General features: G+C 47.9%; 2 protein-coding genes across 6 annotated transcripts; one reads left to right on the top strand and one right to left on the bottom strand.

Annotated features, from left to right (window-relative positions):
- Positions 1-2351: 2351 nt before the first annotated feature.
- LOC124196040 (protein tweety-like) lies at positions 2352-7276 on the top strand. The gene is made up of 4 exons (XM_046590824.1): positions 2352-3157; positions 3585-3729; positions 3821-4026; positions 6290-7276. The coding sequence occupies exons 1-4, from the start codon at positions 2935-2937 to the stop codon at positions 6871-6873; spliced, it is 1158 nt and encodes a 385-aa protein (XP_046446780.1). The 5' UTR covers positions 2352-2934; the 3' UTR covers positions 6874-7276.
- A 447-nt stretch (positions 7277-7723) lies between these two features.
- On the bottom strand, positions 7724-27168 carry LOC124196039 (unconventional myosin-IXb-like). Of its 5 annotated transcripts, none has more exons than XM_046590823.1 (22): positions 26669-27167; positions 21778-21967; positions 20896-21209; positions 20346-20818; positions 20029-20156; positions 18476-18570; positions 18215-18377; positions 17817-18143; positions 17533-17708; positions 17181-17381; positions 16684-17009; positions 16181-16608; positions 15941-16098; positions 15644-15869; positions 15263-15576; positions 14448-15176; positions 13995-14376; positions 13566-13893; positions 13248-13478; positions 11682-13166; positions 10424-10593; positions 10054-10122 (listed from the first exon to the last, which is right to left on the bottom strand). In XM_046590823.1, the coding sequence occupies exons 2-21, from the start codon at positions 21805-21807 to the stop codon at positions 10454-10456; spliced, it is 6654 nt and encodes a 2217-aa protein (XP_046446779.1). In that variant the 5' UTR covers positions 21808-21967; positions 26669-27167; the 3' UTR covers positions 10054-10122; positions 10424-10453. The 5 variants fall into 5 exon arrangements, 4 of the variants coding, with proteins under 4 accessions (XP_046446776.1, XP_046446778.1, XP_046446777.1 ...); XR_006875544.1 differs by lacking the exon at positions 10054-10122 and adding an exon at positions 11332-11439 and having other exon boundaries at positions 10457-10593; XM_046590820.1 differs by lacking the exon at positions 10424-10593 and having other exon boundaries at positions 7724-10122; positions 26669-27168.
- Between the last annotated feature and the right edge of the window lie 96 nt (positions 27169-27264).

Here is a 27264-nt window from a genome sequence, read left to right as displayed (position 1 = left end):
CTATATACCAAATTGAAAAACAAAACAAAAAAAGAATCAAATAACATTTGGCCTCCCATTTCTGTGTGTTTTCCTTTTCCTTTAGCTTGTGTTATTCGATTTCGTTGTAATAAAGAAAAAGGAGGCTCGAGAAAATTCCCGCCGGTCAAAAAGAGTAGAAAAAAAATTACGTGACTGGCAAACGCACGCGACTCACCAGTCACACACAAAGACACGAAAGAAAAAATAAAATAAAATCTCTCAAATATATAATAACCTAACCTAACCAGTAGCGTGTTTACCTTTTAGATATTTTTTTCTTTTCTCCCATTCCGTCGAGTTATTCCTTATACACACACACACACATACACACATATTTCAATTCTTCCTACGGGATTATAAAAAATAAAAATAATAAAAATGGAAGGGAAAAAATAGAAATGTGTACACAATCCCGGCCTATCCATTTCTCCAGACAAAAATTTATTTCCGTCAGGGGGATAGGTGAGTTGTTATATAAGACAAAAAACCGGGGGGGAGAGAAAAATAAACGAGCCGGATCGAATCGGAACGCCGGGGCACGCGCGTTGATTGAAATATTTTTCGTATTTTTTGTTTTGTTTGTTTGTATAATCAAATGGGAAAACAAAAACAAAAACAAAAACAAAAAAATGATTGTTTTGTATTCGTAAAGCGGATATTGTTGTTGCCGCCAAGTCAATAACAGCAACAACCGCCGCCGGTTGATTTATTCTGAATAAATTCAATTTCAATTTTGGTTTTTATTCGTGCAGATTCTCGGTGCATCACATAGAAATTCATAGAAAATACGTAATTCGACTTGGGAAACAAAAGACGGTTCGTTACACAAACGACCGACCGCGATGGCCAGTCGAATGTCGCCACTGATTTGACTTGATGACTCGTTATTTATTTTTCAAATTCGGGATAATCTAATCCCACCCGCACGAAATTAAATAAAAAAGAAAAAGAAAAGGGGAAATTGGAACCGCCAAAAAGACGGGAAAGAGAAGCCGCTGTCAAATTTGGACGACGGACGACCGACCGAGTGTATACACACACACACACTCATTGTGTGTAACAGGTAGTTTTTCTTCTTCTTCTATTTCAACATGTATATAGAGATGCCCTTATAAGAGCAAAAGTCCATCTTGTTGATTCTCTTCCCGTGAAAACCATCGGGGGGTCATCATTTAAAATGCGGGAAAAATCAACAAACAAACAAACAAACAAACGGACCCGTCTCTCCTTATTTCCTCCCTTCCGAATCAAAGCCGAAACCGAAATAAAATGTAAAATAAAAAGCCAAAATCGATACTAAAAAAAGACACTTTTAAATGTGGGATCGAATTAAACAAAGTCAACCGGAGAGACTAAAAACATCAAAGCCGATTTCCGTGTCGTCTAAAAATACAACCAACAACAACAGTAGTAGTAGTTGTTGCTATTTTAGTTCCTGCAAATAAAATCCATGCCTTTTTTGGTGGAGAGAGAAAATACCCAAATTATCCATGCACCGAAAAAAGGAAGAAAAAAGTCAAAAATCGCCGGCGACTCTGCGGTGCACACACAAACCGCTCGCGCATTTGCGTTTTATTTGTCTAGGCGCCGGCTATTTATTTATAGCCAATGGAGAGAGCAAATGTCGGAACCCCCAAAAAATATCAAACAAAACAATTGTGTGCTGTGGATCTTCTTCTTCTTCTGAAAACACAAGTCGCGGCCCAGCAGCACAGCCATCGAGTCGAAAAATACGGTAGTATAGTCATGGCTGAAACAAGAGAGTCTGGAAGAAGAAGAAGAAGAAGATAGTAGCTGGAGGCTTCATTTATTATCGTTAAAAGGGCCCAGAGAGAGAAGAGAGACAAGAGAGGGGAGTGTATATTTCCTCCCTGTTCCCAAAAAAGCAGAAAGAAAAGTCCGCGATATCTTGTGGCCGTGTGGCGCCAGGCCATCAGGAGCTGCTGCTGCTGCTCTCTCTCTCAATAGAACCAGGTGGAGAGAGAGTCTGCTGGTGTGTGTGTGTGTATATACTGGTGTATACGATGGGGGCCAGACGAGAAATAAGAAGAGATAGGAGCCAGCCCCAACTAATTACACTGGCAGAGAGAGAGAGGACCAAGACAGTCGGCGCCATCGTTTCGGCTCTGCCGCCACACAGGCAAAAAATAAAATGAAAAAACCTTTTTTATTTTTAAATTTTTGGGCTCCTGATTGGTCCGGCGCTCGTTTCAAACCCAAGGAGAGAGAAGGGAAGAAAAAAAAGGGGCCCCCACAGTTGAGTGGTTGCGCCCGCCCCTTTTTTTTCTGGCTGGATATATCCTTGTGCTCCTTATCAAAAGAGGAGAGAGCCCAGCACAAGGGAAAAAAGAAAGAAAAAACTGGCTCCGACCTGCCGCCCGCCACCACCGCTGCCGCCGCCGCCGCCACGGCTCTCATTGGTATACTGTGGCCGTCTACCCGTGGCCCGTTTAAAAGCGGCTGCTGGCCTGCCTGCCTGCCTGCCCTGTGTGTGTGTACATAGTGTGTGTGTGTGTGTCTATAGACCGGGGTATACACACTATTACCCCCTGCTGTCTGTTGTGGCTCATTCTTCTTCTTCTTGTTAGTTTTTCCTTTCCTCCTACCCACCCACCCAATCCAACCCAACCACCCACCCAGCTACAATAGAAATACATCGGGCGGACCCGGTCCAGACTTCAGTTGTCATCCGTCCTCTGGACAGAACAGACGTGTTCTTTTTTCTCGCATCCAAATTCCGCACACAAACATTCGATTTATTTTCTCATCCGCCGTGTTTGTGTGTTTAGTGATTCACAGCCCATTCCGGATTCGTTCGAGCGTTAATTGATTGGATTAAATCATCTCTCCTCCCCTCCCCAAAGTGTTTCTGTTTCAAATTCAAATTCAAGAAAAAAGAAAAAAAAAACAGAAATGGCCCGTTTCGAATCGCTGTTGCTGATCGTGGCCGGCGTGTGTTATTCCGCCAGAGCGGCCGTGATCGACACGGACAGCCCGTCGCCGGCTAGCCAACGGCTGGCGCCTGTATCTCGGCATTCCGTCGATTCCAGCGAAATGTTTGCGTCGGCCCAAAAAAGGCCAATGGAAACGATCGACGACCTGATGAACGCCCTGGCCCAGGTGACCAAATCCAAAGGTAAATATCACACGCCCAAACAAACAAACAAAAGCGACGACGGCCCGTCTAACGAAATAAATATATAGCCGAGCTACCGTTCACGGATTAGACCCGTCCGTCCGTCCGTCTACTTATCATCTCATTTTCGTTATCTCTCGCACGCCGGGCAAGAGAGAGAGAAATAAATAGCGACGGGTGCGGCGGTCGGACGGGCGGCGGCGACAATGTGTCGCCCAGATGTCGGCCGTTTGTGTGTCTCTTTTCACTTTTCGAGTTTGTGCAATTCGACACCCGGGCAGACGGACAGTTGGAATAACAGACGTCCGTTTCTCTTTCTCCCCCTCCCCCTCCCCACTCTCTCCTCTCGACACCTACAACATTTCTCCTATCACCGAAAAAATAACATTTTTATTCATTTTCTTTTTCTTTCTTTTTGTCCGTCTAGACGAGTTGAGGTGTCACTGCAATCTGCCCGTCTGTGTCACGACCGGCTACATGTGCAAGTCGGCCATGGGAACGTGTTTCTCGGAAATCGTCGACCGTAGTGACCTGTCGAGATCACGACACGGATGCCTCGAACTGTTGAGCAGGTAAAAATAAAATCCAACCAACGACACATTTTCCATTTTGATTCTATTCGGAAAAATTAATTAATTTACATTTTTGATTTTTTTGATCCAGCGATCATCAGGTGTGCCACAGCAGTCAAGCTCACGGCAACGGCCGTCACGCTGCTGGCCATCATCACCTTCATCCTCAACGACCCCTGGTCCTCTGCTGCCAGGACGACCTGTGCAATTACGGGGCCCAGCAAGTCCAGCTGCGACTCGACTCGGCCGTCCAGACCCACGGCGGCCACCGCAACGACTCGACATCTTCCAATTCTGGTGAGTTGACTCACTTTTTATTTTGTCAAAAATACGCGGAAGAAGAAACGGGCAACGACAACAACAACAACAACATCGTCATTTCGAAATCGATCGGTTACGCACTCGTTTTCTCGGTTTAGCCGACGGGCGCGGATGCGGTTACACGGTTTCACGACACCAGAAAAGAATTTTCTTCTTTCTTCTTTATTTTCTTTTAACGGAAAATAATTGAACAAACAGACGGCCCAGGCAAACAATGGAAAGAGAGGAGCAAGTTGTTGTTGTTGTTGTTGGGAGACAAAAAAGAAAGGCCAATTAAAGCCGCCAGGGGGTTTATAGCGCCATTTTATATGGCCCCACTGTATATTAGAAGCCTTAAAAAAATATATGACGTAAGAAAAGGTAAAAAAACGAGTAAACAAACAACCAACTAACAAAAAAAAAAGGCCCTCGGAGCAATTTGGGATTCGGACTGGGCGCCATCTTTCACCGGGCTGTGCTGCTGCTGGCCTGGGCCGTCAGTTGAGAGAGCGAACCCATTCAACTTGTTATTCACATCATCGATGAGTTTGTCTCTTTAGAACCAACAATAGGACAAGGGGCTCAACTGGGATGATATTTTATCTTGTGTATAGCTCTAGGCTCTTTTTCTTTCTAGGGTGGGGGATTAGAATATATAAGGAAGGAAGAAGACGACGAGGGATCAAGGTATTCCGTTTGGAAAAGGGAAGAAGAAGAGATAGGGATTTGGAGATAGATGGAGATAGATTTTTATTTTTCCAGTGGCGTGCTCGCATACCATTTAGAAGCCCCTGAAAAGTCTTTTTGGCTGATTTTCTTTTTTCTTCTTTTTCTTCTTTCTTCTAAATCCAAACAGGTCAATTGATGGTCGAAAAGACAAAAGAGAAAATGGGTTTTTTGTTCTTCTTCTTCTTCTTCGACTGGGGGGTTCTTCTTCTCTAGCTTTTTTGTTTTATTTTTCTTTTTTTTTGGCCTCGGGTTAAAACACAAGAAAAATCCTCCGTGGAAGATACAAGTCCTCCTCTTCTTCCACCAGCTATTTAAGAGGAGGAAATTTACGAGTCACTGTCGAAACTTGAACCCTCTGGAAAAAAAAAACTGTTTTCTTTCTTTTAACACTAAACATGCAAAGGTTCTTCACCAACAGTTTCCTCTTACTCTGTGTGGAATTCTACTTTTATTTTATTTTTCTTCCAACTCAAATTGGACGAAATTTAATTTTTTTTAAAGAAAATTACGAAATTTCATCCCAATTCTTTGGGGCGGAAGGAAAAAGAAAACAATCGACGGAATGTTGCGGTGGAAAAAAAAATTGAAATAAAATTTTCAAACAAAAATAAAAACCGCCCGTCGTTTTTTCGGTTTGGGGGGGAGCAAATATCGACGGGTATCCGGTAGGCCGCGGGATCGAATTTTTCTTCCCTTTTTTTCCCTTATGGATTTTCAATGATGAAGACTTTTCTTATACCTTATAACCTTTCTATAAATAGAAAGGTAAAGAAAAGTAAGAAAAATCATTCAAATGTACTGGTGGGGGGAGGATGATTTGCAATGGAAATGTTGCTCACGTCCACTCCAACAAAACAACAAACGGAAAAGAAAAAGAAGAAGAAGAAGAAAAATCAAAAGCCGTTAGTTATTCAGGTCGGGTTGCGTGGTCACCATCACCGCCCTCTTCTTCTTCTTCTTCTACAATCTCCCCTAACCAATTCTTATTTGAAAAAATAAAATAAAATAAAATAAAAAGCCCGCCGATGTGACCGATGATAGTGTATAGGTAAAAAGAAAAAGAGTGGGAGGTTCTTGTGCGTGTGTGTGTGTGTGTACAGGTAGAAAAAGAATAAAAAGGTTTCGCCAGAGGCGCCGGAGCTTCCAATCACACGGGATGGTACCTATTCCCTTCCACGATGCAACCAAACAAGAAGAACCTCTTTTTTCCCTTCGTCTAAAAAAACAGTGTAAAAACCTTTTTTCCCTTTTTTTTAATGTACCAGAGTTACACCACACCCACTAAACTACACAGACACAGGCCTATGAGTCCAGCAGACATTCCTTCCACCCTCTATCATTAGGGTGGGCGTTCCAAAAAAGATTGTTTTTTCTTTAACCGAAAAAAATAACGTTCGCTTATATTTTTTCCCTTTTGTTTTCCTGGAACTTTCTTCGTGTGTCGGCCTTATCTTATTTTTTTAAAAGAGAAAAAAGATAAAAATAAAAAACAGGAAAATTAACGTGTGATTATCTCTTTCTTCTTTTCCAGGCGTGCAAGAACCAAGGACAGTTGCCATGGAGACTCGATACTTCGGAGACGGCCAGCCAGTTGGAAGCGGAAACGGCGGCCAGGATTTGTGGCTCAAAGCGGCCACCATCGCAGTGCCAATCGCCGGCGGATGCATTCTCGTCCTGCTCGTCCTCTTGGCCATCCGCATGCTGCGCAGGGACCGGGAGAACAACAACGACATGCTGACGGGCAACAGCTACACGGTGCCCATCCACCGCAACGACTTCCAGATCCGCAGCGTCTGGGGCAAGAGCCGGCAGATCCAACACGAGCCGGCCTACCATCACGTCCCCCAACAACAACATCAACAACAACAACAACAGCAGAGATCCGGACAGTGGAAGGACTGCCAGTTGTCCATGATCCAGCAGCAACAGCAGCAACAATACCGCCAACAACACCAACAACAGCACCGCCACCATCCGCACCAGGCGGCCCCGCTTCTCCACGCTCCGCACAACATCGTCTACTTGCCCACCGTGCAAAAGATCAACCCGCCCAAGAGGATCATGTGGAACAAGAGCTGCATTTTGGCCAAAAATCCAGCCATCCAACACCTTTGAAATCCTCCCGATTTTTTAATGAACAACAAGTCCGCCACTAGATGGCAGCAACAAAAGTCAATTCAAATCTTTTTCTACAAAAAAAAATTAGTTTTTACGATGATTGATTCACAAATGTAAAAACTCGATTGATCGTATCGCGTCGATCAATCAAAAATTGAAAAAACAAAAACAAAAAACAATTATCAAATTATTTTTCCTGTAAATAACGGTCATCCATTTCAAGCTCTTGGTGATTTGTCGTAAAAGAAAATTTTGTTCGTGTCGTTTTTTCCTTTTTTCGATCGTCAATGTTTAACCCTCACCCCCAACACTGTCGTTGTACATAGAAAATTAAAAAAAGTATCGCGAGTTTTATTGTCTAAGACCCAAAGTGTAGACAATACAAGAAATTAATTATTGATTCGAGATTTGTTTTTTAATTTCGAATTTCACCCGATAAAAACAAAATCACGAAAAGTCTAGACGACGTGATCTCGTGATTAAAAAAAATAAGAAAAAAAAGTTTAACTGGCGGCGGTGGTGGCGTCAGAACAACCGGAATGATCCAACTCTTTTGTCGAGACAGTGTCGGGGAACGTTACGCAACCGAGTTTTTCTTTCGATCGTTAAAATAATTCCGTGCCGGCACTGCCAATAAAAATTTGAAGAAGAAAAAAAGGCGAACCAGGATCGACTTGCATCCCAAATGGCCGGCATCAAAAAGGCCGAAAGGTAAAATATTAAAAAAATAAATAAATAAAAATAAATAAAAAAGATTGAATTTCAGATCCGGCACTATCGATAAAAGACTCTCTACCTGGTCTCGTTTACAAATCAAAAACCAACCAAAAACATACGCGAGTAATCATAACGTTGAATGAATATGTAATGAACGTATATAGTCTTTGAATTATTATTGAAAGGCACTCGGTTGTAAAATGATAAATTTGAATGAACAGATCGAAAAAGAGAGAGAGACACATCGAATCGGAGGAGAAAAAAATAAACAAACAAAAAGTGGTAAAGGAGGAGGGAAGGATTCTTCTTTGCGACACACAATTCATGATTTTTTTTCTCTCCCACTTTTTTTAATTAAACGCAATTAACCACAAAAAAAAATGTTACAAAGGGGACACGGGAGGCAAATCAATTTCAAGGCAACAAACAAATCGCTTCATTTTTCTCCATTCGACATTGCGTGTGTGTGTGTGTAGATAATAATAATCATATTTATAAATGAGTTTTTTCAAAATTATTTAAATCGTTTTTTGTTCAGTTTGGTTTTGTTTTGTTTTGTATTTAATCTCGTTGTGTTAAGTTATTTTTGTTTTAATTTGAATCTCGTTGTCTTGTTCTCTCTTAATTTGTTTGGTGATGGTGACTGTTGGCTAATTCCCTTCAATGTCAAATAAGTAGCAAAAATTCTCCGGTACAAGATGGATTGAAACCCCTCAACTAAATCCACGCACTCACACACACACACGGCCAGTGGGAACATAACACACACACACAAAAACAACCAAAATATAAGACAAGCGGCGACGTCTCAATTTGAACGCGGCGCCCCTTTTTTTGTTTGTTTTTTCTTGTTTTTTGTTTCCAGGAAGACAGTCCCCCCCCCCTTCCATCACACGCAATAATACAATAATACAACAATCGGAGGATAGGAGAGTGATAGCGAGTAGCATGGCACTGAGCAAGACACACGAAAAAAAGGCCAGGAAAAAAAAAAGATCTTATTTAAATTCATATGTATATTAATTATTATATAATAAGAGGCGCTGTGAGAGCGTCCCCCCCTCAAAAATTAAAGAGTGAAGGCGATTTCTGAGATTACTTTTTCTTTTTTAATAATAATTCTTGAATTAATAATAATAAAAAAAAATAATTAGCGAATAACAGAAAAAAATAGGAACGTGGCGGTAGACAAGGCGGGCCCATATCTCTCTCAAAAAAAGAAGAAAAAATTACATTTTTGGTTTTTTATTTCCCGGCGAATTTAGGAAACGGCAATATCCGATCGTGTTTTTTTCGGGCGATTAAGTAGACGATAATTAATCAAGGCGCAAGGCGTAGAGAGACGTAAGGAGAAAAAAAGAAAAAAGAGTATTGCACGCGGCGTAATACACAGTCGGTCATGTTTCGTTTTGTTAACTTTTGGCCTCGACTCACTGCACATTTTCTTCCCATTTTTGTCTGAATTTGAATTTCCCGTTTTTTCTTTTCTTTTCGGTTTGAATTAAAAAATAAAACGAGAAATGAGGAAAAGAAACGAGAAATAAAGGGAATGAAAAATAGAAAACGCAACGTCTAAAGTCTAAACCATAATGGCGTCATCGTCGAGATCGACTTCCAGCGGTTGGTAACTGGACATGACGCTGCCGTCAGTCTGCCGATGGCCGTCGTCGGCGCCAGACAGTCGACGCCGAAGGTTCTTCTTGACGGCCCCGCTTTTACCGTTGGCCAATAATAGATGGCCGCCGTTGAGTAGATCGTGACGACGCTGGATCGACTCTCCCGCCGCCACCGCCGGCGTCGTCTTTTCTGCCGCCGGGTCGACCAGGGCCGGGCTGGAAAGAGTCGACTTGAGCCGCTGAAGTGCTTTAAGGGCCGTGATCCGTTTCGGCTGGCCGTGATCGGCGGCAGAGCCGCATCCGCCGCCGCCACCGCCGCCGCCAGTTGATGACTCGGGGACGGCCGGGATGGACAGCGTCTGAACGATTTTCGATCGCTGTAAATTGCTCTTGCGGACGGGCGGCAGCCGTCCGTCGACGATCATCAGCGTCTGCTGTCCGGGCACGACGGGCACGACGGTGGTCGTCGTCGAATTCAGTGAATGTTTCGTCTGCGGCAGTTGCATGAGCCTCGCCTGCTCCTCGATGGCCCTCCGCCCAGCACTCAATCGTTTTTCCCAGTCGGGAGTGAGCGGCTGCTTTGCCAGTTGTTGCTGTTGTTGTTGTTGTTGAAGAGGAGGAGGAGGAGGCGGCGGCGGCACGTCCTTTGCCCGCTCACCGACAATCGTGATGACGACTTTGTTGGCATCGAAACGCCGTCTGGCGGCAATCGACGAGCCGGCGCCGTCTTGGTGATTGGCCGTCGGCGCCGCAGGTGGCGGTGGCGGCGGTGGTTCGCTCGGCACCACGGCCACCGTCGTCCTGGTGGCGGGCAAGGCCATGCTGTTGGCGCTGCTGGCGCTGGTGGTGACGGTACAAGAGGATGAGGATGAGGAGGATGAGGACACGGCTAGACAACCGGACACTGGCAAGACTGGACAAACAGAAAAAGGTCCATCAAACGTTGCGTTAGTCGATTTTCTCTTTAAAAAAGACAAAACAGAAATGTCATTGTCGTCTGTAAGAGCACACAAGAAGGAAAAAGGGGTCGGTCGGTCGGTCCGTCAGTTGGTTAGGCGACAGCGGAAGTAATGTGGCATATAGTTAGGGATGGGAGAAAAAGAAAAGAGAAAGACGGACATGTGATGGCCTTGGGGGCAGAGTAGTTAAGAGGAGGTGGCTCTCTATCTTCTACCACGCACAAGCAACACAGTCACACACACACACACACACACATATGTGTTGTTGCTCTTTTTTTTTTTTTTTTAGTCGACTGACAGCTGACGCTGGACAGCTTTGCAACGGAGCGGTAATGGCGAGACGAAAGGCAAAGACGCCCGTTTCGGGTAGGAGGCGTCGATAAACTCCAAATCGCCGTCATCCTCCTCCTCCTCCTCCTCATAGTCTGATGGCCATCAAGTCCAGGACACAACCAGAAAGGAAGAGAGAAACCCACCCCGCAGAGAAAAATAAAATAAAAAAATAGAAAATAAGAAGAATAAGCCACACACACCGAAAGTGGAGGGGAAAAGATTGAATTAAAAAAAGAATAGCGGACGCCGCCAGGCAAAAAAAATAAAAATAAAACCAAAACACACACAGGGAAAATTGCGGAATTTGTGTTTTGTTTAAAGGAGAAAAAAAGAGAAAGAAAAAAAAAAATGAGTCAATATCCGGGAACGGATCAAAAGTGAATCAAAATCAATCTGATGGGCAATCAAAAAAAGACGGACAAATAAAAATCCAAAAAAAGACCGCAGGCCAGGCGGGCGCAAAAGAGAGAGAGAAAAGCAATAACCGCGTTCTGTGTGGGGGGGGCCCAAGCATCAGCATCCGCAACCAGAAGGAACAGCAACAACAACAAGAGGAGGCGCGCATTCGCGTTATTAAGGGTTTAGAAAAACTTGTTTGGCTGGACGCCGGCCAACACCCATTAGTCACTCGCAAGCAAACAGACACACACACACACACAGACAAACACACAAGAAAAAAGCGCTGCGCCACTGCACTTGAGCGTATCAAAAAAAGCAGAAAAAAGCCAAACGGAGTAGTTGGAGGAGTTTCTCCAGCGCGTCTTTTTTTTTTCCTCTTTGAAAAAAATAAAAGAGAAAAAGACCCGACTGGCCTAATACAAGCCATTTACCCAATGAAATGCGCCGATGTAGGCGCGAAGGAAGAAACCCATTTTTGCCTATTACTCAGACACAAGGGGGGAAGACTTTTGTGTGTGTGCGAGTCTACAAATCAGCGGCTTGAGATTGCGTGAAGTTGAAGCGCAGCCAAAAAGACAAAAAAAGCCAAAAGAAGAGAAGAATCAACATATAAACAGCCGGAAGAAGAAAGAAAAAACAATCGTATAGAAGAAGCCATCAGACAAAAACGTTACAAAATTTCTTTTTTGTTTCGTTTCTTTCTACCAGCCACCAGATTTGTTTTTACTTTTGTACAACTGGACAACATCAGCAATCAAATTGGAAAATGGATTCCACCTACCTCTTGGACGCGAATCGGAACGCGATTGACTGCTGGCCGGCAGGTCGTCGACGCTGCCGCCGATGGGACTGTCCTGGTCGTCCAAGTCGCCGTCAGTCGAGAGAAGGTCGTCGTCGCTGGCGGCCCGGGCCAGCGACGGCAGAGTGGCGGCCAGGGCGGCCTTCTCTTCGCGGAGCTCATCCAAATGCTCCTGGATCATCCGCTCCTCGGTGACTTGATCGCGGGCCGAGAGAGACGAGAGCGAAGACGACGAAGAGGCCGGAGCCGAAATGGTCGGGAAGATGCGGTGGTGCGGGTTTTTGGCCGCAGGGCCGCCGGCACTGTCCGTCGTCGACGAGGCGTCCGATTGGGGCAGGACCCAGGTGCCGACGGCCGTCGTCGACGGGAACATTTTCGAGGAGCGCAACGTGCCCAGGCGGGCGACGTAGGCCAGGCAGACCGAATCGAGCGAGTCGATGTCGGCCAGCGTTTCCGTGACGCGGCGCAGTTGCTCCGTCAGGATCGTCTCCACCACCGACGTTTGCTTGCTGACGTTGGAGAGCGAGTCCTGGGCCTGCTGGATCTTGGACGTCCGCAGGATGCACGGGGCGAAGACGATCGACAGGGCGTTGGGGCCCATCCGGTTCGACTTCTCGTTGAGCGCCACCCGAGTCAAATGAAAGACAAGCCGCTCTAGGAGGTCAAAGTGGTGCGGAGGCAGTTCCTGGACGAGGGCCATCAGTGAGGAGATGCGCTCCTTGGCGTCGACAATGTCGGCGGCCCGCAGAAAGTCGTCGTAGCGCTCGTACGTCAGCAGCGGCTGCGGCAGCTCGCGCAGAAAGGCTTTGAGGACGGCCGTCAGAACGTGGATGGGCTGCTCCTGCAAGTCGACCAGACTGGCCGCTCCTTCCTTGCTGGACGACGATTCCTCCTCCAGCAGTTTCTTGAGCTGCTGGACGCGCGAGGAGACGCCCGACTTGCGGTAGAGACCCTCCGTGTAGAGTCCGACCAGTTCAATAGTCGAGATGAGCCTCTCGATGATGGGCGGGAGGCGCTGCTGAGATCCGGCGCCGCCGCCAAGGCCCACCAACTTGTCCAGGGTGACGCCAAAGAGACTTCCAGACGACTCGGTCGCTTGGTTGGGCAGGCCGCCGATGCTGATGGTGGCCGACGTGGATGAAGCTCCGCCAACCGAGCCGGGCCCCGTCGCCGAAGGTGTGGCCGACGAGGCCGTGCAGGCCGTGGTGATTCGAGTGTAGCATTTCTTGTGACAGGTGAACTTGCAGCTCTGACACACCAGGCCCTTCTCCTTGAGCCAGGTGAAGGAGGAGCAGACTTCGCAGGCCGTCGGGATGGTGATGACGCTGTTGAGCGTCGTGAACTCGTGGCCCATGTGACGCAGGGCCGCGTCGTCGTGGCCCTTGGCCCGTTTCGTTTCCCGATCTCGGCCCCGCTGGCTCTTGTCGGCTGTCGGTTTCTTCCATCGCTCCTTTCTCCTTTTACCTCCTGTGACGTCAATCAAATCGATTGGAATAGCATCAAAACGGACATGATTGATTTGGGCATGTCCGTGAATGAACAGCGTACCTTTGGCTCTGTTTTCCTTGTCGTCGACCCTCTGCTGGACCACGAATTCATTGAGATAGCCACGGAAGGCGTTGACCACCAGCGTCTTGGGGAATTTGGTGTCGTCGCGCGAGACGGACTCGACGATCTTGCCGAAATTGGCGATCAGGTCGCGGTACGTCAATCGAATGGCCGGATTCTCTTCAGCCCCACCGTGACAGGAGGCTACTCCGTAAGCCGATATGAGAGATCCTGTTTACAAAAAAATTAAAAAATTGCCCATCGAGTTGAAAAAAAATATCCAAACGGACAATGGATCAAATGATTATTCTTTTTTACCTCTGAGTTCACGTAAAGCCGAGAGGAAAACTCGGTCGGCGTCACCGCGAGTGTCATCGACCAGGTTCTGGATTTTGTGGCCGATAAACTCGTCCAGCCTGTGCAGCTGTTGGCCGCCGTTGACCACTTCTTGAGTCGAATCGGTAAATTCGCTGGTGCCCGTCAGGTTCCACTTGGAACTCTCGTTGTTGCCGCCCAGCGGAATCACGCCCGGCGAACTGTCGACCGTCTCACGGCTACCCTTGCGGATTTTATGGACAGGATCCGGTTCCGGATGGGTCGGACTGGCCGAAGGGCGCGCACATTCTAGGACTGTGGGTGGTAGAGCCTAGAAAGACGAAGAAAAAACAAGACGGGCAAAATTGTGAATTGGTTCCACTCGTGCCGGGGGAGTGGGAGTGACGGGCCGAGTCGAATTTGAAATGATACCTGAGTGGACGTGATGCCTTGCTGGACGCATTTGGCATGGAACACCAAGTGACAGGACGTGCATTTGTAGCCGTGGGTGAAGAAGGAGCTCATCGTCTTTGAGCAGAGCGAGCAGGCCTCGTTCTTGGCCAGCTTGCTCATCCGCGTCAGCTTGTGGACTTGACTCAAACTGGAACGGACCGTGGCCGTCGACGACGAGGTGGACGACGTCACCGACACGGCCACCGACGCTTGGCTGCTGTCCCTGTCTTGACGCCGGGCCAGCGGCGAGGCCGTCATCCCGCCAGCTGCTCCGCCGGCCGCTCTCTCGCGCAGGCTGTCACGGCTGCCTCGCCACGATCCGTCCACGCTGACGCTGCGCCCGCCATCTTTGCTGCCTCTCCTGTTGTCGTCAAATCAAGAAAAATGTTACCCGTCAGCCCAGCGTCACGGACTGGAACAAACTTGACTTACCTCGCTATGGGCAAATGGCTGGTGACAGCGTGACTGTAGGTCCAGCAGTGACTGTGGTGAACGTGGCCGTGCGAGTGTCCGTAGCCGTAGATGGACGAGGAGGCCGCTTCGATATCGCGGCTGTAGCGCCGACAGAGCACCGGATTGGGACAAGTGGGCGAGTGCGACTCGTCGGAAATGCTGTTGGCCCGGCTGCGGATGGCCAGCCTTTCGGCGATGATCCTCCTTCGTTCTTCCCGCCTGGCCTCGCGCTCCCTGGCGTACCTCATGTCGTACTCCAAGTCCGAGGCCGAGTTGAGCGTCGACGTCGAGCGGGAAGCCGAGACCAAGGTGCTCTCAGAGTCGCTGTCGCGATCCTCGCTGCCCTGGACGGCCATTTGGCGGAGGGCGTCGCCCTTGTCCCGCTTCGATCCGCCGCCCATCAGCGTCTTCAAATGCTTTTTGGCTTTGTGCAGGGCCCCGCTCTTCTCCGTCCGGCTGGAATCGCCGGCCCCGCGGATCAGCTCCTCGATGGAGCCGATCCGCGGCGAATGGGCTACGGGTCCGGCCGCTCCCACCGCGCTGCTGGCGGCGGCCATCACAATCGACGGCTTGCTCCTCTTCGGTTTGAGATCATCCCGTTTGTCGTCCGTCGACTGCAGCGGGAAATTCAAGGCGCACGACAGAATTCCGGAAGCCAGTTCCGCATACATCAGTTCCGATTCGCTGTCCTCCTGGATTCCGCTACTCCTAACCAGCAAGTCATCGTCATGATCAAACTGGACAAGACAAAAACTGGGAAATATTCAATTCAATTTGATTCAATTCCGGCTTACTCTTCCGAACTGAGTTGTTCGATCAGATCCTTGGTTTCCTTGTCCAGCTCTTCCTGCGACGATCCTTTCGACAGGAAGGCCTCGTCGGTGCTCTTGCCCGAGTGGGCGTCTCCTTGCTGTTTCATCTGCTCGAACCGCCTCCGGGCCAGATTTCCTCTCGCCCGGCACTGGAAACTCACCACCGAGCAGCGGAGGTTCGTGTACCAATGGCGGACCTGATATCCGCGCCAGACTTTCTGGATGAAGGTGGCCGCCATGTGACGGACGCGCAGGTTCATCACTTGGCGCTGGGCATTGATCATTCGAACATAGGACTAGAGAAAAAGAAAAAGAAACTTGTACAATATTCCGTAACGTGTAACGTAACAATAGAATTTTTACCTGGATCCGGACGACGGCCCTGCGAAGCGAGAGGAAATTGCGCCGCTCCAGGCAAGTGCGAAACCAGCGCTGGATGGTGACGATGCTGGCCAAAATGGCCTGGTGCAGCCGGTAGTCGAGTTTGGCTTTCTCCGACTCGCGCAAAAAGATCTTCTGGTGGCCGATTTGGTAGTGCTCCGCATTGAGATTCATTCGACACAAGAAATCGTGCACGTCTGATTGCGAACTGCCAACAGAAAATAAAAAATTATAAGTGACGGACATGAAAGATTATCATCTACCAATTGTTCAACTTACCTCAACAACCCACGTGGGAGAAGGATTCGATAGTGGTGAATGAATTCCTCAAACGTCAATCGGACATTGAAACCAGCTTGGCGGATGCGAACCGTTTCCAGCATGCCGGTATAGCGGAGTTGGCGGAGGACGATCTCCTCGTCAAATTGGTTGGGGCCCTGAATGAAGAACGTGCCAGAGAATGAGTGCGAGTCCGTTGTGAAATGAATGGAATGGAATTGAATGGGCTCGTTACAGCACCTTGAGTCGGTTGCTTTTGATGCAGCGGACAAAGAACGGGTTGGCCGTGTTCAACGCCACCATGAGGCTCTGAAGCGAGTGCTGGAACTGGGCGCCGACCGTCTGGGCTTTTTTCACGTTCTTGTGGACAACGAGAAGGCTCTCGCTGCGGATCGACTGGTGGCTGCCGGCCGACGTGATTGTGACTGTGGTTGTGCCGGACGCCGACACCGTCAACTTTTCGTGCGAAGAGGAAACGTTCGAAGGGGCCGCGGATGAATTCAGCGACGAGCTGCTGTGACCTAACCGCCCGGCCAGCGTTCGAACCGTTTCCAAATTGCGCCAATTCTTCGACGGCCGGCTTCTCGCTTTGGACATCCGGTTTTTCCGGGCGCTGTCACCACCTTTCCCTTTGCCCGTCAGGCTGTCCTGGCCCGACAAAGTCAAATCTAAAAAAAAGAAAAGTGAAGAAAATGAAATCAAAATGGAAATGAAAATTTCAAGTTCCAAATGTTGAAACTCACCGCGATGTCGCTTGCCGGACTCGATAAAGGCAAAGTAGGCGCGGATAAAGGCGCGCAAAATGGCCCAGCGGAAGACGGCGACGGGATCGCCGCCGACCAATTCGCGGACGAAGGCGTACTGGCTGGACTTGAGGACGGCGACGATGTCAGCCTTCATCAGGTCGAGGTTCTTCTCGCGGAATTCGTTCGACTGGTACTTGACCTTGCCAGCGTAGTGCCGGACGATGAAGGCGGCCTCCCGCTTCTGTGGCACTTCGTAGTAGTCGTTATCCTTGTTGACTGAGTTGAACTTTTGCAACAGCGTCTCGTTGGTGGCGCCGGGGAAACTGGCGCGTGGGCGACACAGAAAAGACAAGAAATGAGAAATGAGAATAAAAATGGACCGGCGCAATCATAAATCGTCGAAGCGAGTGAGCCGGCCAGGGAGGTAAATCAACGGCCAATGGCCGTCCAACAGGTCACGTACACCACAACTTGAAAAAAGATGAAAGACTCACTTGCACTGATCGTCCAGGATGCAAAGGAGTCCGTTGGGCTTTGACTCGTAGAGCTGGAGACAGCCCGTGTTGTCGACAAACTGGATGTTGACCCAGTGGATGCCTTCGCGCTTGTACTCCTCCTGCTCGTACTTGAAAACGTGCTGGTTGAAGTAGTACTGCAGGTGCTCGTTGGCGTAGTTAATGCAGAACTGCTCGAAACTGTGACGGATAAAGACAATAACCGACGAGAGGAATTAGGTCGGCCAATCCGTTTCTTTTCTTTTTTTTTCCGGTTGCGGTTCCGGCCTCTAGACAGGGGCAATCTCTCTCTTTCTGTCTGATCTCTCTTTCTTCTCAGTCTCAGTCTCACCTGTTCATGTGGCCGAAATCTTCGAAGCCGAAGATGTCGAGGACCCCAATCGAGTAGGCCCGCTGCATTTTGTCGACGTCTTTCTTGGCCAGCAGGGCATGGTTCAGTTGCATGACGATCCAGTCAAACAGTGAGCCGTAAAGGCATTTGGCCATAGCATCCCGCGCCGCAATCGCCTGGAATGCCCCCCGGAAATTTAATAACAAAAAGAAAAAAAGAAAAATGGATGAAGAATGTTGGAAAGAAAACAAAAAATCGAGACGGACGTGCGGATATTTCTTTACCTCTGGCATACGGTAGTTGATGACGAGCGTCTCTCCGGATGCTCTGGCACGTTTGGAGATGAGCGCCTGGTGCAGAATCTCTTCCTTGACTCTCAGCAGCTGGGCAATGGTGGCCACGACGGCCGTATTCTTGACCGTCACCGACTCGTCGTGATTGTACGTCGATTTCTTCGGCTGGAACTCGAGATTGCCGATGTGCAGGACGGCCGACAGGACGGAAAAGATGCGCCGCTGGGTCTCGCTGCAGAAGCCAACAAACTCCATCGACTGTTTGAGCCTGGACAGCTCGTAGCACTCGTCACCTTCGTCCAGGTTGTGGTAGTCGCTCTGTTGCAGGATTTAAAAAAAAAATTTAATTCCAGTCGAATTTTTTCCAATCCAGTTTCATCATTTCCTACCTGATTCAAGTATCGATATGCTTCCGGGGGTAGCAGATGAAGGGCCTGTTTCTCCTGGGCCGAGGAGCCGACGAGCAAGTGATAAAAGACGTGATAGTTTCTCTCATTCTTCGCCTGGAAGCAGATCCTCGTCTTCTCGAGCAGATACTTTTGCACGAGGGCCCTGTCAAACGCAACGAGAAAATCATCAAAAAGGCCCAAACAAACAAACAAACCAAAAGCCAAAAAGAGCTTCAGTCATTTCGTTTCATGATTAATCACCCGTGAACTTGTCCATTCTCGCGATAGTTGACTTGGATAAACTTGCCGAAGCGGCTAGAGTTGTTGTTGTGCGACGTCTTGGCGTTGCCAAAAGCCTAAAAACAGGAGCAGACAGGGCCGGCAAAAAGAGAAAAAAAAGGCAACAAAAATAGACATTTAGAATAGGTACTACTACACACGAGGGGCATGTAAAAACAAAGAAACGTTCCGTAGTGAGAGTAAAAAAAAAAAAACAAAACAAAACGAAAAGAAAAAAAGGGGAAAAATTCAAAAAAGGAATGAAGATGGCGCCGCTTCAACGTTTATGAGCGGCTGTAAGAAAGAACAACCAAAGGGGGAATATATAAATGGAGGACGGACGAACGAACGAACGGAGAGAGGGAGAGAGAAGAGTGCAAAAGTCGATCGCGTCGCACACGGTCTAATTTGAGCCGGAGTCGGACAGAGTCCATTTGGTCGTGACTGAACGATCGACAGATTCCTTTTGCCCCCGTCCGTTCGAGAAGAAGAAAAACCCGCCCCTCAATCACCCACCTCCCTCCCCCTCCAAACTCTCAGGAACGTTGGATCTAATCCAAAATGGATAAAACATCGGGGCCCACCAAGAAACAAAAAATTAAAAATAAAAAAAGTCAAAAAAAATAAAAAATAAAATAGAAAACGGCTGCTGCTGCTGCCACAATGACCGATGTCACAATCGATACAAGAGTCGAGAGGATGGAAGGCGCAAAGAATTAAACTCCCAACTCCCCTAGCTGTCCTCTCTGGAAGAATTCGTGCCGGGATCCAGTTTGCGCTTTGTAGGGCAACTCGTGATCGTGCAATGCAATCCATTGATCCGCATATTTTAGCCCAGTCTTTTTTAATCAAACAATCTCCACAAACATAAAAAAAAAGAGAGAGAAAAAGGACAGTGACAAGTGGAGAGCCTTTTATTCCCCCCCCCCCCCGTCCGTCTTCTGCGTCTGTTTCATTTTCTGGCATTCAATTGTCACTGCTGTTCCAGTCCCCCGAGCAAACTCGCCCGTTTCTTTTTCTTTCTTTTAAAAATAAAAAAAAAAAATAAAATAAAAACCAGGTCATAACATCAAGACGTTCAACCCGTCATTTACATTCCAAAATAGGGTGTGGAGGTTGAGAGGGGCCGTTTGCGAGCGTGTCGTTCAGTCCGGTCGTCATCCCCCAGACGCAAGGTGTAAGAATTCATGCCAAAGTGCTTCGACTGGGCTCCTGGAATTTTTCTCCTGGGAGAAAAAAGAGAGGCCCGTTCCAGAGTTCGACGCTGGGCACTTTATTTTTTTTTTCGACGCCCAGTACCAGGGGGGGGGGTATATACTACTGGACCCCGACATCCATTCCAGTCAGAAATAGCTAACTAATTGGCGTTGATGATTTTAAAACGGTTTACAAGTAAAAAAAAAAGGAAATTTCCCCCCTTGAGTTGTCCGAAAAAATCAATTCGACGACATGTCAGAAGAAGACGGAAAAAAAACAAATCTCCAATCCAATCCAATCAAAAATAGAGAGAAAGAAAAATTGACGGGACTTCTTACTTCAAGGACGGGCCCGGCGCTGAGTATGGTCTGCTCTACGCCGCAGCCTTGGCTTCCCTTTTGCGATAAGGCCGTCAAGTGGTGCAGCAGGAAGTTGGTCGACTCCGTCTTGCCCGAACCGGATTCACCTATCGCGTTTTTCGGTGAACAACAACAACAACAATCAAGTGAACAATACCGAAACGGGAAAAAAAGAAAACGAAAACGGATAAGGAATCCATTAGCCGAATTCCACGAGATTTAGAAATATTAGAAATCCCATTTCGGGACGACAACAACCAATTCTAGAAAAGAGATAACTTGGCCAGGATCATTACCGCTGATGACGATGCACTGGGGTTTCCGATCGCGCATCATGGCGTTGTAGGCGGCGTCGGCGACGGCGAAAATGTGCGGAGGCAACTCGCCCAGCCGCCGGTTCTGGTAGAGTTTGACGTACTTGGGGTTGTAAATCGGGTAGAACTTGAAAGGGTTGACGGCGATTAGGATCGAGCCGACGTAGGTGTAGATGTGGCCGGCCTGGAAGCGGGCCCGCAGGTTGTCCATCAGAGTCTCCTCGTTCAAGTCGGGCAACTGGCACAGGTCGGGGTATTCGCGATCCCGCGGCTGGTACAGGAACCGGTAAAAGTAGTCCCGGATCACTTGCGGGTCCGCGTTCAGCGCCTCCGACCACACCGTGTCGTTGAGCTTCTCGCGCAGGTAAAACCGATACTCGGACTGCTGCGAGTCATCCGGCGCCACGGCCCCGGAATCGGCTCCTTCCTCTTCGATCGGACGACTTTCCAGCGTCCTGATTGATGAGTGGAAGGATTAAAAGATTGAAGGCCAATCGATTTATTCAAATTATTTCATTTGGCGCAGTTTTACCTGGAAATGGATCGCTGGAGAAGCTTGCGGTGGGCGGCCAGTGCGGCCAGGGCGGAGGCGGTCTCCTGGGCCGGCGACGAGACTTTGGGCCAGAGGAGCATAAGGGCGACCGGCAGTTCGTGAGAGGCCAGTCTCCTCTCCTTGCACTCCTGTCCGACGGCATTGCCCACCACTTCGGCCAGCTCATAAGATTCGACGGGCAGGGGAAGCTGCAGCTTGTCGACGATGCAGCAGACCATCTCGTCGGCCGTCGTGCCCTTGAGGGCTTCGATCGATAAGGCCTCGAATTCGGGCGACAGGGCGCCCACAAACACCTGCGTTCCAAAAATGGGAAAAAAAAAGAAACAAAAAACCAAAATTAAAATGGAAATACTCAAAAAAGGGCCCAGACGGAGGAAAACGAGCGTCGGCGGCGGTGGTCAATCAGAAATTCACGTTTCCGTTTGTGCGTTTGGGTCATACACGCGTCACTATGTTCCAGCTGTTGCACGCAAGAAATAAATGGCTCCATCCGTCACGGAGACGGGCGCCAATGACCAACAACGGAGTTGCGTCGGTCGGGGGAGAGGTGCGGGCAAGATGTCAAGAACATGACAACGAGTGAACATAACATTTCCTCGACACGCATCATCATCGAGAGAGACTTATGGCACGGGAGGGAGGGGAAACAAGTTTCCTCACTACAGACAGACAAAGTGTCAACTTTGTTTTTTTTCTTTTTCCGGGTTTCGACTTTATTCCGGGCCGGCTGCTGCTGCTGCTGCTGCACTCGTATGTAACAAATCTACACACACACACATACTTTCTCCCCAGCCATTGCCGGTCACGAGGAAAAGGTTTGAATAATTCAGAGGAGATGAGAAGAAGAAAGTAGTTTATTACCTGTACAATGTATCGCGATTCTGGTTCCATGATGAAGATGATGATGTCGACGCTGGTGACGTAACTTCATCACGCGTCCACAGAATCCAGCCGCATAAATCCAGCTCTTTCAGTTCGGCTTGAACCGACAGAAAGACGATCCGGCAGCCGGAGTCCGACCCGTTTCCAACGAAATGCAACTATCTAAAACCTGATCAAAGGAAAAAGACAAGAAAGAAACAAACAATAAAATAGACAAATCAATTACACATGTTTAAAAAAGAAATCAAATAAAAAACGAGTTTTACGTCATATTCCCATCAAGACAAGAATGGCTGACATTGAAACTCGGAACATAATTCCAACGGAGAAAAATGAACGGTCAATCCACGAAATAATCAATACCGTTTCAGAATTTTTAGTAACGGGATTTTTTCTTTTTCTTTTCTCTCATCTTCTCTCCTCGATTCCGTCAAGCGGAATGAAAAAATAATGAAAAATATCAAAAATCTACTTTTTTTATTTTGTCAATTATTTTATCATTTGAAATTTCCGGTCAGCCATCTGTCACCGTCGGCGGCTGGTCATAACAAGGCGTGAACGCGTGAGCGAGAGATAAGATTCAATGAACGTCCTGCCCAGTTGGGTCCAGTTGTATAACTGTTTGTGTGTGTTTTTGTTTTCTCTCGTGTCCGTCTCTGCCCGTGTTCCCCTTTTTGTCTTTCACACATTATCCCCCCCCCCAAAAAAAATGGACGTCTCTATTGTCTGCTGTTGGTTTTGGTTTGTTTTTCCTTTTTGTCTTATTTTTAGTGGGTGGGTGGGGGGACCTATTTTTCTTTTTTTCTTCCTCCGCTGCTGTTGTTGTTGTTACTTTTTCTTCCGGCTTTGATGAATGTTGGCTTGGGCTTGGGCATCCGTCAGCCAAGAAGATGACAATTTTTTCAGACGCAAATTCCGGAATGCGATGCAATTCCCCCCCCCCCTCTCCCGTGCGCGCGAGAGGAGCATCCAGTCAGGGCAGCAGCGAAACCACGTTGGCGAAATGACTTGTTGGCCAAAATACAAAAGTGATCCATCAACGAGTTGGTTGCACGACGCGTCAACTCTTTTCTTACGACATTATCCGGGCCATCCCGATTGGTTGTGTTGGCCTCTCTCTCAATCTCTCGAACCCAATCACCAGAGACCACACACAGAGACCACAGACACACAAGAGTTGAGCAACTTACGTTTTCTGAACAATCAAGAAAAATTGAAGGAGACGGGATGTTGTTGTTGACCATCAGGCGCCCACTGGCGAATTTAGACGTCAGTTGGGAGGTGGGCGAATGTGGGTCGACTTTTGCGGATGAAATAAGAAGGAAGAGAGAGAGAGAGGGAGGGAGAGGAGCATCCAATTGTCTTTTTGATAATTCCACGTCGCCGTCGTTGTCGTCGTGGCAGACACAAGGAGAACAAGAGGTCGATACTATTCCGGCAATGCGGATTATTTTTAGCCCCCGCTTTATCTTTTCTGTCTCTGTCGAGAGTCCAGGGGACGAGAGCGCAGTTGGATAATAGTACACACACACACACTACACAACACACTACACACAAGCCGTGCGTAAGTTGTTGGGCCCACCCGACGACACTCACCGACAACAACACAACAACAACACGTACAACAGCAGCCGCGGCACTTTGCCCTTGTTGTTGTTGCTGCTGCACGGCACAGAGGTGAGCGAGTTGCGTCGTCCCGTCCGGCTGATGCAAAGAGCACGAGTAGGCGGATTCCACATCTTATTTATACCGCCCGCCACCCGGGCGCGTCCAAAGAGAAATTCTTGCCATCGGCCTGCGTCCATCGACCGGATTGCACATCCGAGTCGAAATAAAAAGAAACAAGAAACAAGAAAGAAACAAGAAAGAAGAGAGACACTTTGGGGGGTCGTCGTCTTTGAACGAGGAGTCAAACGGCTGCGTCCGGCCCAGAGGCTCGTCCAACACTAAAGAGATTCTTTGGCGGATCAGCCTCGCGCCGGCCAAAAGGGGAGGCCGCCGACGACGCCAAGTCCAGTCATGCGCGTCACGAGGATCTCAGCCTCTTGAGAAGAAGAAAAAAAGGAAAAATTCAGAGCCTCGAACCCACACACGCACTAACAATGGCTACACACTGGCAAATCGGGAGCGGTAACAACAACAACAACAACACGAAGAAGAAAAAGAAGAAGAGGAGAAAACGACTCATAACGCACACACAGGAGCTCCTCCGCACAGCCAATTAACCGCGCTAATGTCTTCGAAGACAACGTTCGTGCTGGGTGTGATGGGCATGAGCCGGGGGGTTGACTGACAAAACATCTCCATCGGTAGAAATAATAGACACACAAGAGGAGGACCACCCGCTCTGAGATGGGGCGCAACAACAGAAACAAACACACGTTGTTGTCATCGGCGTTTCAAACTTTCGTGCGATAACCTTCGCTGTGTGGATAAGAAGAGAAAAGAACAAAAAGACAAAAAACAAATTCAGTACACAGACAGGACGAGAGACGCCCAGCAACGGTAAGACGACCGATCTCATTTCACGCTCAGCCAACTGTGGCAATTGAATTTGTGTCCCCTTGGAAATCCTGATTGAATTTGGTAGTCAAACAAGAACCGGATATTTCCACTAGTACAGCAGCAGCAGCCGATATGGACAATTGGATGAAAAGGGTCCAAAAAGAAAGAAGAAGAAGAAGAATGCTTCACTTGGAAATATATGGAACGACTTGGCGGTGGGAGAAACAACCGGCTCCTTCTATAACTTCCACTCCCCCCCCCACTCCCAAGACACAAGAGAGACCCCCCGAGTCCCGTTGGCACGGGACCAGACGCGTGCCCAATTAAAAGATCCTTCGTCTCTAGCTGCTCCTGCAACTGTTGTAGGTTATCATAGCCGCAGCCTGGGCGGTTACGGCGTCACATCTCGTCAGCATCAAGTTCCGACAGCCGGAGCAAAAAACCAAAAAACTCCGCAATGGAAGAAGAAGTAAAAAAAAGAGAGGGGAAAACGCAACCAACCAACTCGGGCAGAGGTACAACACACGGTCCCGTCACGCTCAAGCCGTTCGAACCAACGGCCAGAAACTAGTCAGGTGTTCCAAACGACGTTCTTTTGTTTTTAGTTTCATCTTCTTTTTTTGTTGAGGGGATTTTTTGGAAAAATCAATTTTTTTTTTTAATTTACAGCGATGATTTTCTTCTATTAAACAAGATTCGATTGAATTAATGTAAAAGAAGATTTTTTTTTTCTTTTAAATTATTTCGAAGTAAAGGCCATTCGTTTGGCCGGCTACCAAAGAAACAATGGACAACCCACGGGAACTTGCTGCTTTGGCTCCGGTGTTTGATGGAGTGTGGCTCGTTTGTTAAGACGCAGAAAGAGAATTTAATTTTCTTTCTTTTTTCGTTTTAAAAAGAAAAAGAACTGCGGTCTAACACCAGGTGTTGGCTGACAAAACTCTTTTAGCCCCCCGCGAGAGAGAGAGAGACAGAGGTGACCGTGATTTTCTTCGACAGGCGCAACAGTTGGCCGAGAAAGACGGAGAGAGGAGTCTGGCTGGCCGGGGCTACACACCAAGCTGGACCGTTTTCCTTCTTCTTCTTCTTGCGCTCCGTCGCATATTCTCACATCTTTATTCCCTTTTTTTCTCGTTACACAAAAGATATGGCTACAGCAGCCGTCACAACTATGGTACCCACGCGCTAACGGTTTCGATCCCAAATGAACTTTTTCGGCAGAGGGAGAGAGAGAGAACAGACAAAAACAAAATAAAGGAATGAAGAAAAAATAGCCGGAAAAGTATTCAACACGTTACACATCAAGATGGAAAAGATTAAGAGAAGAGAGAAAAACCGGCCGGCTGGAACACACGCCCACGACACATTTCTCTTTCTATATTCGATGATGAAACGTTCCGTTCATCTCACTGGCCGGGTGAGAAGAAGAAGGAAAAAAGTTTGTTATTATTTACCTGTTTTTCTTCTTCTTCTTCGCCCGGCTGTTTTTTCTCTCGCCCAACTTTTTCACTACAGTTAAGACATAACCACCCCCCCCCCTCCCCTTAAAAAAAGCTAAGAAGAAATGGCAGCAGCCTCTTTAGAAAAGGCTGGTGTAGCTTTATACTCGTGCAAGATGTTTTGCCTGGCTCCAGCCAATGCTTACGTCTCAAGGCCAACAACAATAAACTCACCACTTCTCTTCCATCTCTCATCTTTTTTTTTCATTTTCTTTTTTCTTCTTCTTCGGGATATTTCTTTCTTTTTTGTCGGGAGAATCGCGTGCAAGGCAACTTGTCGACGACAGCAGTTGCCGAAATGCAGACGCGGCTCCCGTTTGAGAAACAACTCTTCTTCTTCTTCTTCTTCTCTCAGACACAGGTTTTTAGACTCGGACACGCAGTTGTGCTCATCCGGGGCGAACGGATCATTACACCTGCCTAGAAAAAAATAAAAAAGGCATGTGGCTTCTGCCGCTCGGCGTTTGCGTTCGTATGAAATGCCTCTGCCTACAGGAAGACTTGAGCAAGGTGAGTTTGCTGCAGCCATATGTGTGTGTGTGTGTGTGTGTGGACCGATGAGTGAGAGCACATTGCAGTTTCTGGACACTTGAGCGACCAAGCATTGCCACCGGTTTCCCAGATCATTGAAAAATGTCAACAAGGGAGAGGAAAGAAACACGCACAACACTAGTGGCCTGAGTACAGCTGGGTTTCGATGCCAGCCATTCACTAGTTTCCGGGCTGGCCCCAGACTGTGAACCAATAAAAGACCAGAAGTCTGCACGAGCTGACTAATGTGTGATTATACAAGCTTTCCTGGAATCTCACACTAGATGAACAACGGGGAATCAAAGTGGTGGCTTTCTGACACAAGAATGACTTACCAACTGAGAGAGAAGATGGGCTGTCATAGCTGGGGTATCCTGTCAAAAGTGTTTTGGCCATGAGAAAAGGACAGCCAATCGAGTCCGGCAGAGAGGCAAGTGTTTTTGGCTGGAATGGCTGCAGACACAATGGCTAAGGCACTAGGCAACGCCCGCTGCTTGCAAGTTTTCGCGTTTTTCCTCCGAAACTTTGTGCAATCCCAACCTGTTGGTGATGATGTGGCCCATGTGCGTTCTTTAAGGCCACACACTTGCACCCAGCCTTGCAGACGAGACCTCCATTAAAACGTCATCGGCCTCGTCGATCCAGTTAAAAGAGAGAAAATAACAAACAAGAGGGAAAACAACGTCGATTCGAGAAAAAAAAAGAAGAAAATCTAAAAATGAAGGAAGGGTTCTTCACTGCCAGCATATACACACACATTCACTGTACACACACACAAACTCTCGTGAGTTCTCGGGACTACTGACTGACGTTTCCCTCCCTCTCCTGTGGGGAAGGGTAGCCTTTTTTCGATGGCGGCGGCGTTGCCACTTCGCTTTCAAATGTTGGCGGATGTCGGTTGGTTTTTCTTAACGTTACGTCACTCGGGTCT

The sequence above is a fragment of the Daphnia pulex genome, chromosome 6 (assembly GCF_021134715.1).
Source record: "Daphnia pulex isolate KAP4 chromosome 6, ASM2113471v1".
Classification (NCBI taxonomy): Eukaryota; Metazoa; Arthropoda; class Branchiopoda; order Diplostraca; family Daphniidae; genus Daphnia; species Daphnia pulex.
The sequence above is the reverse complement of the archived record's forward strand: the minus strand, read 5'-3'. Positions and strand labels throughout refer to the sequence as shown.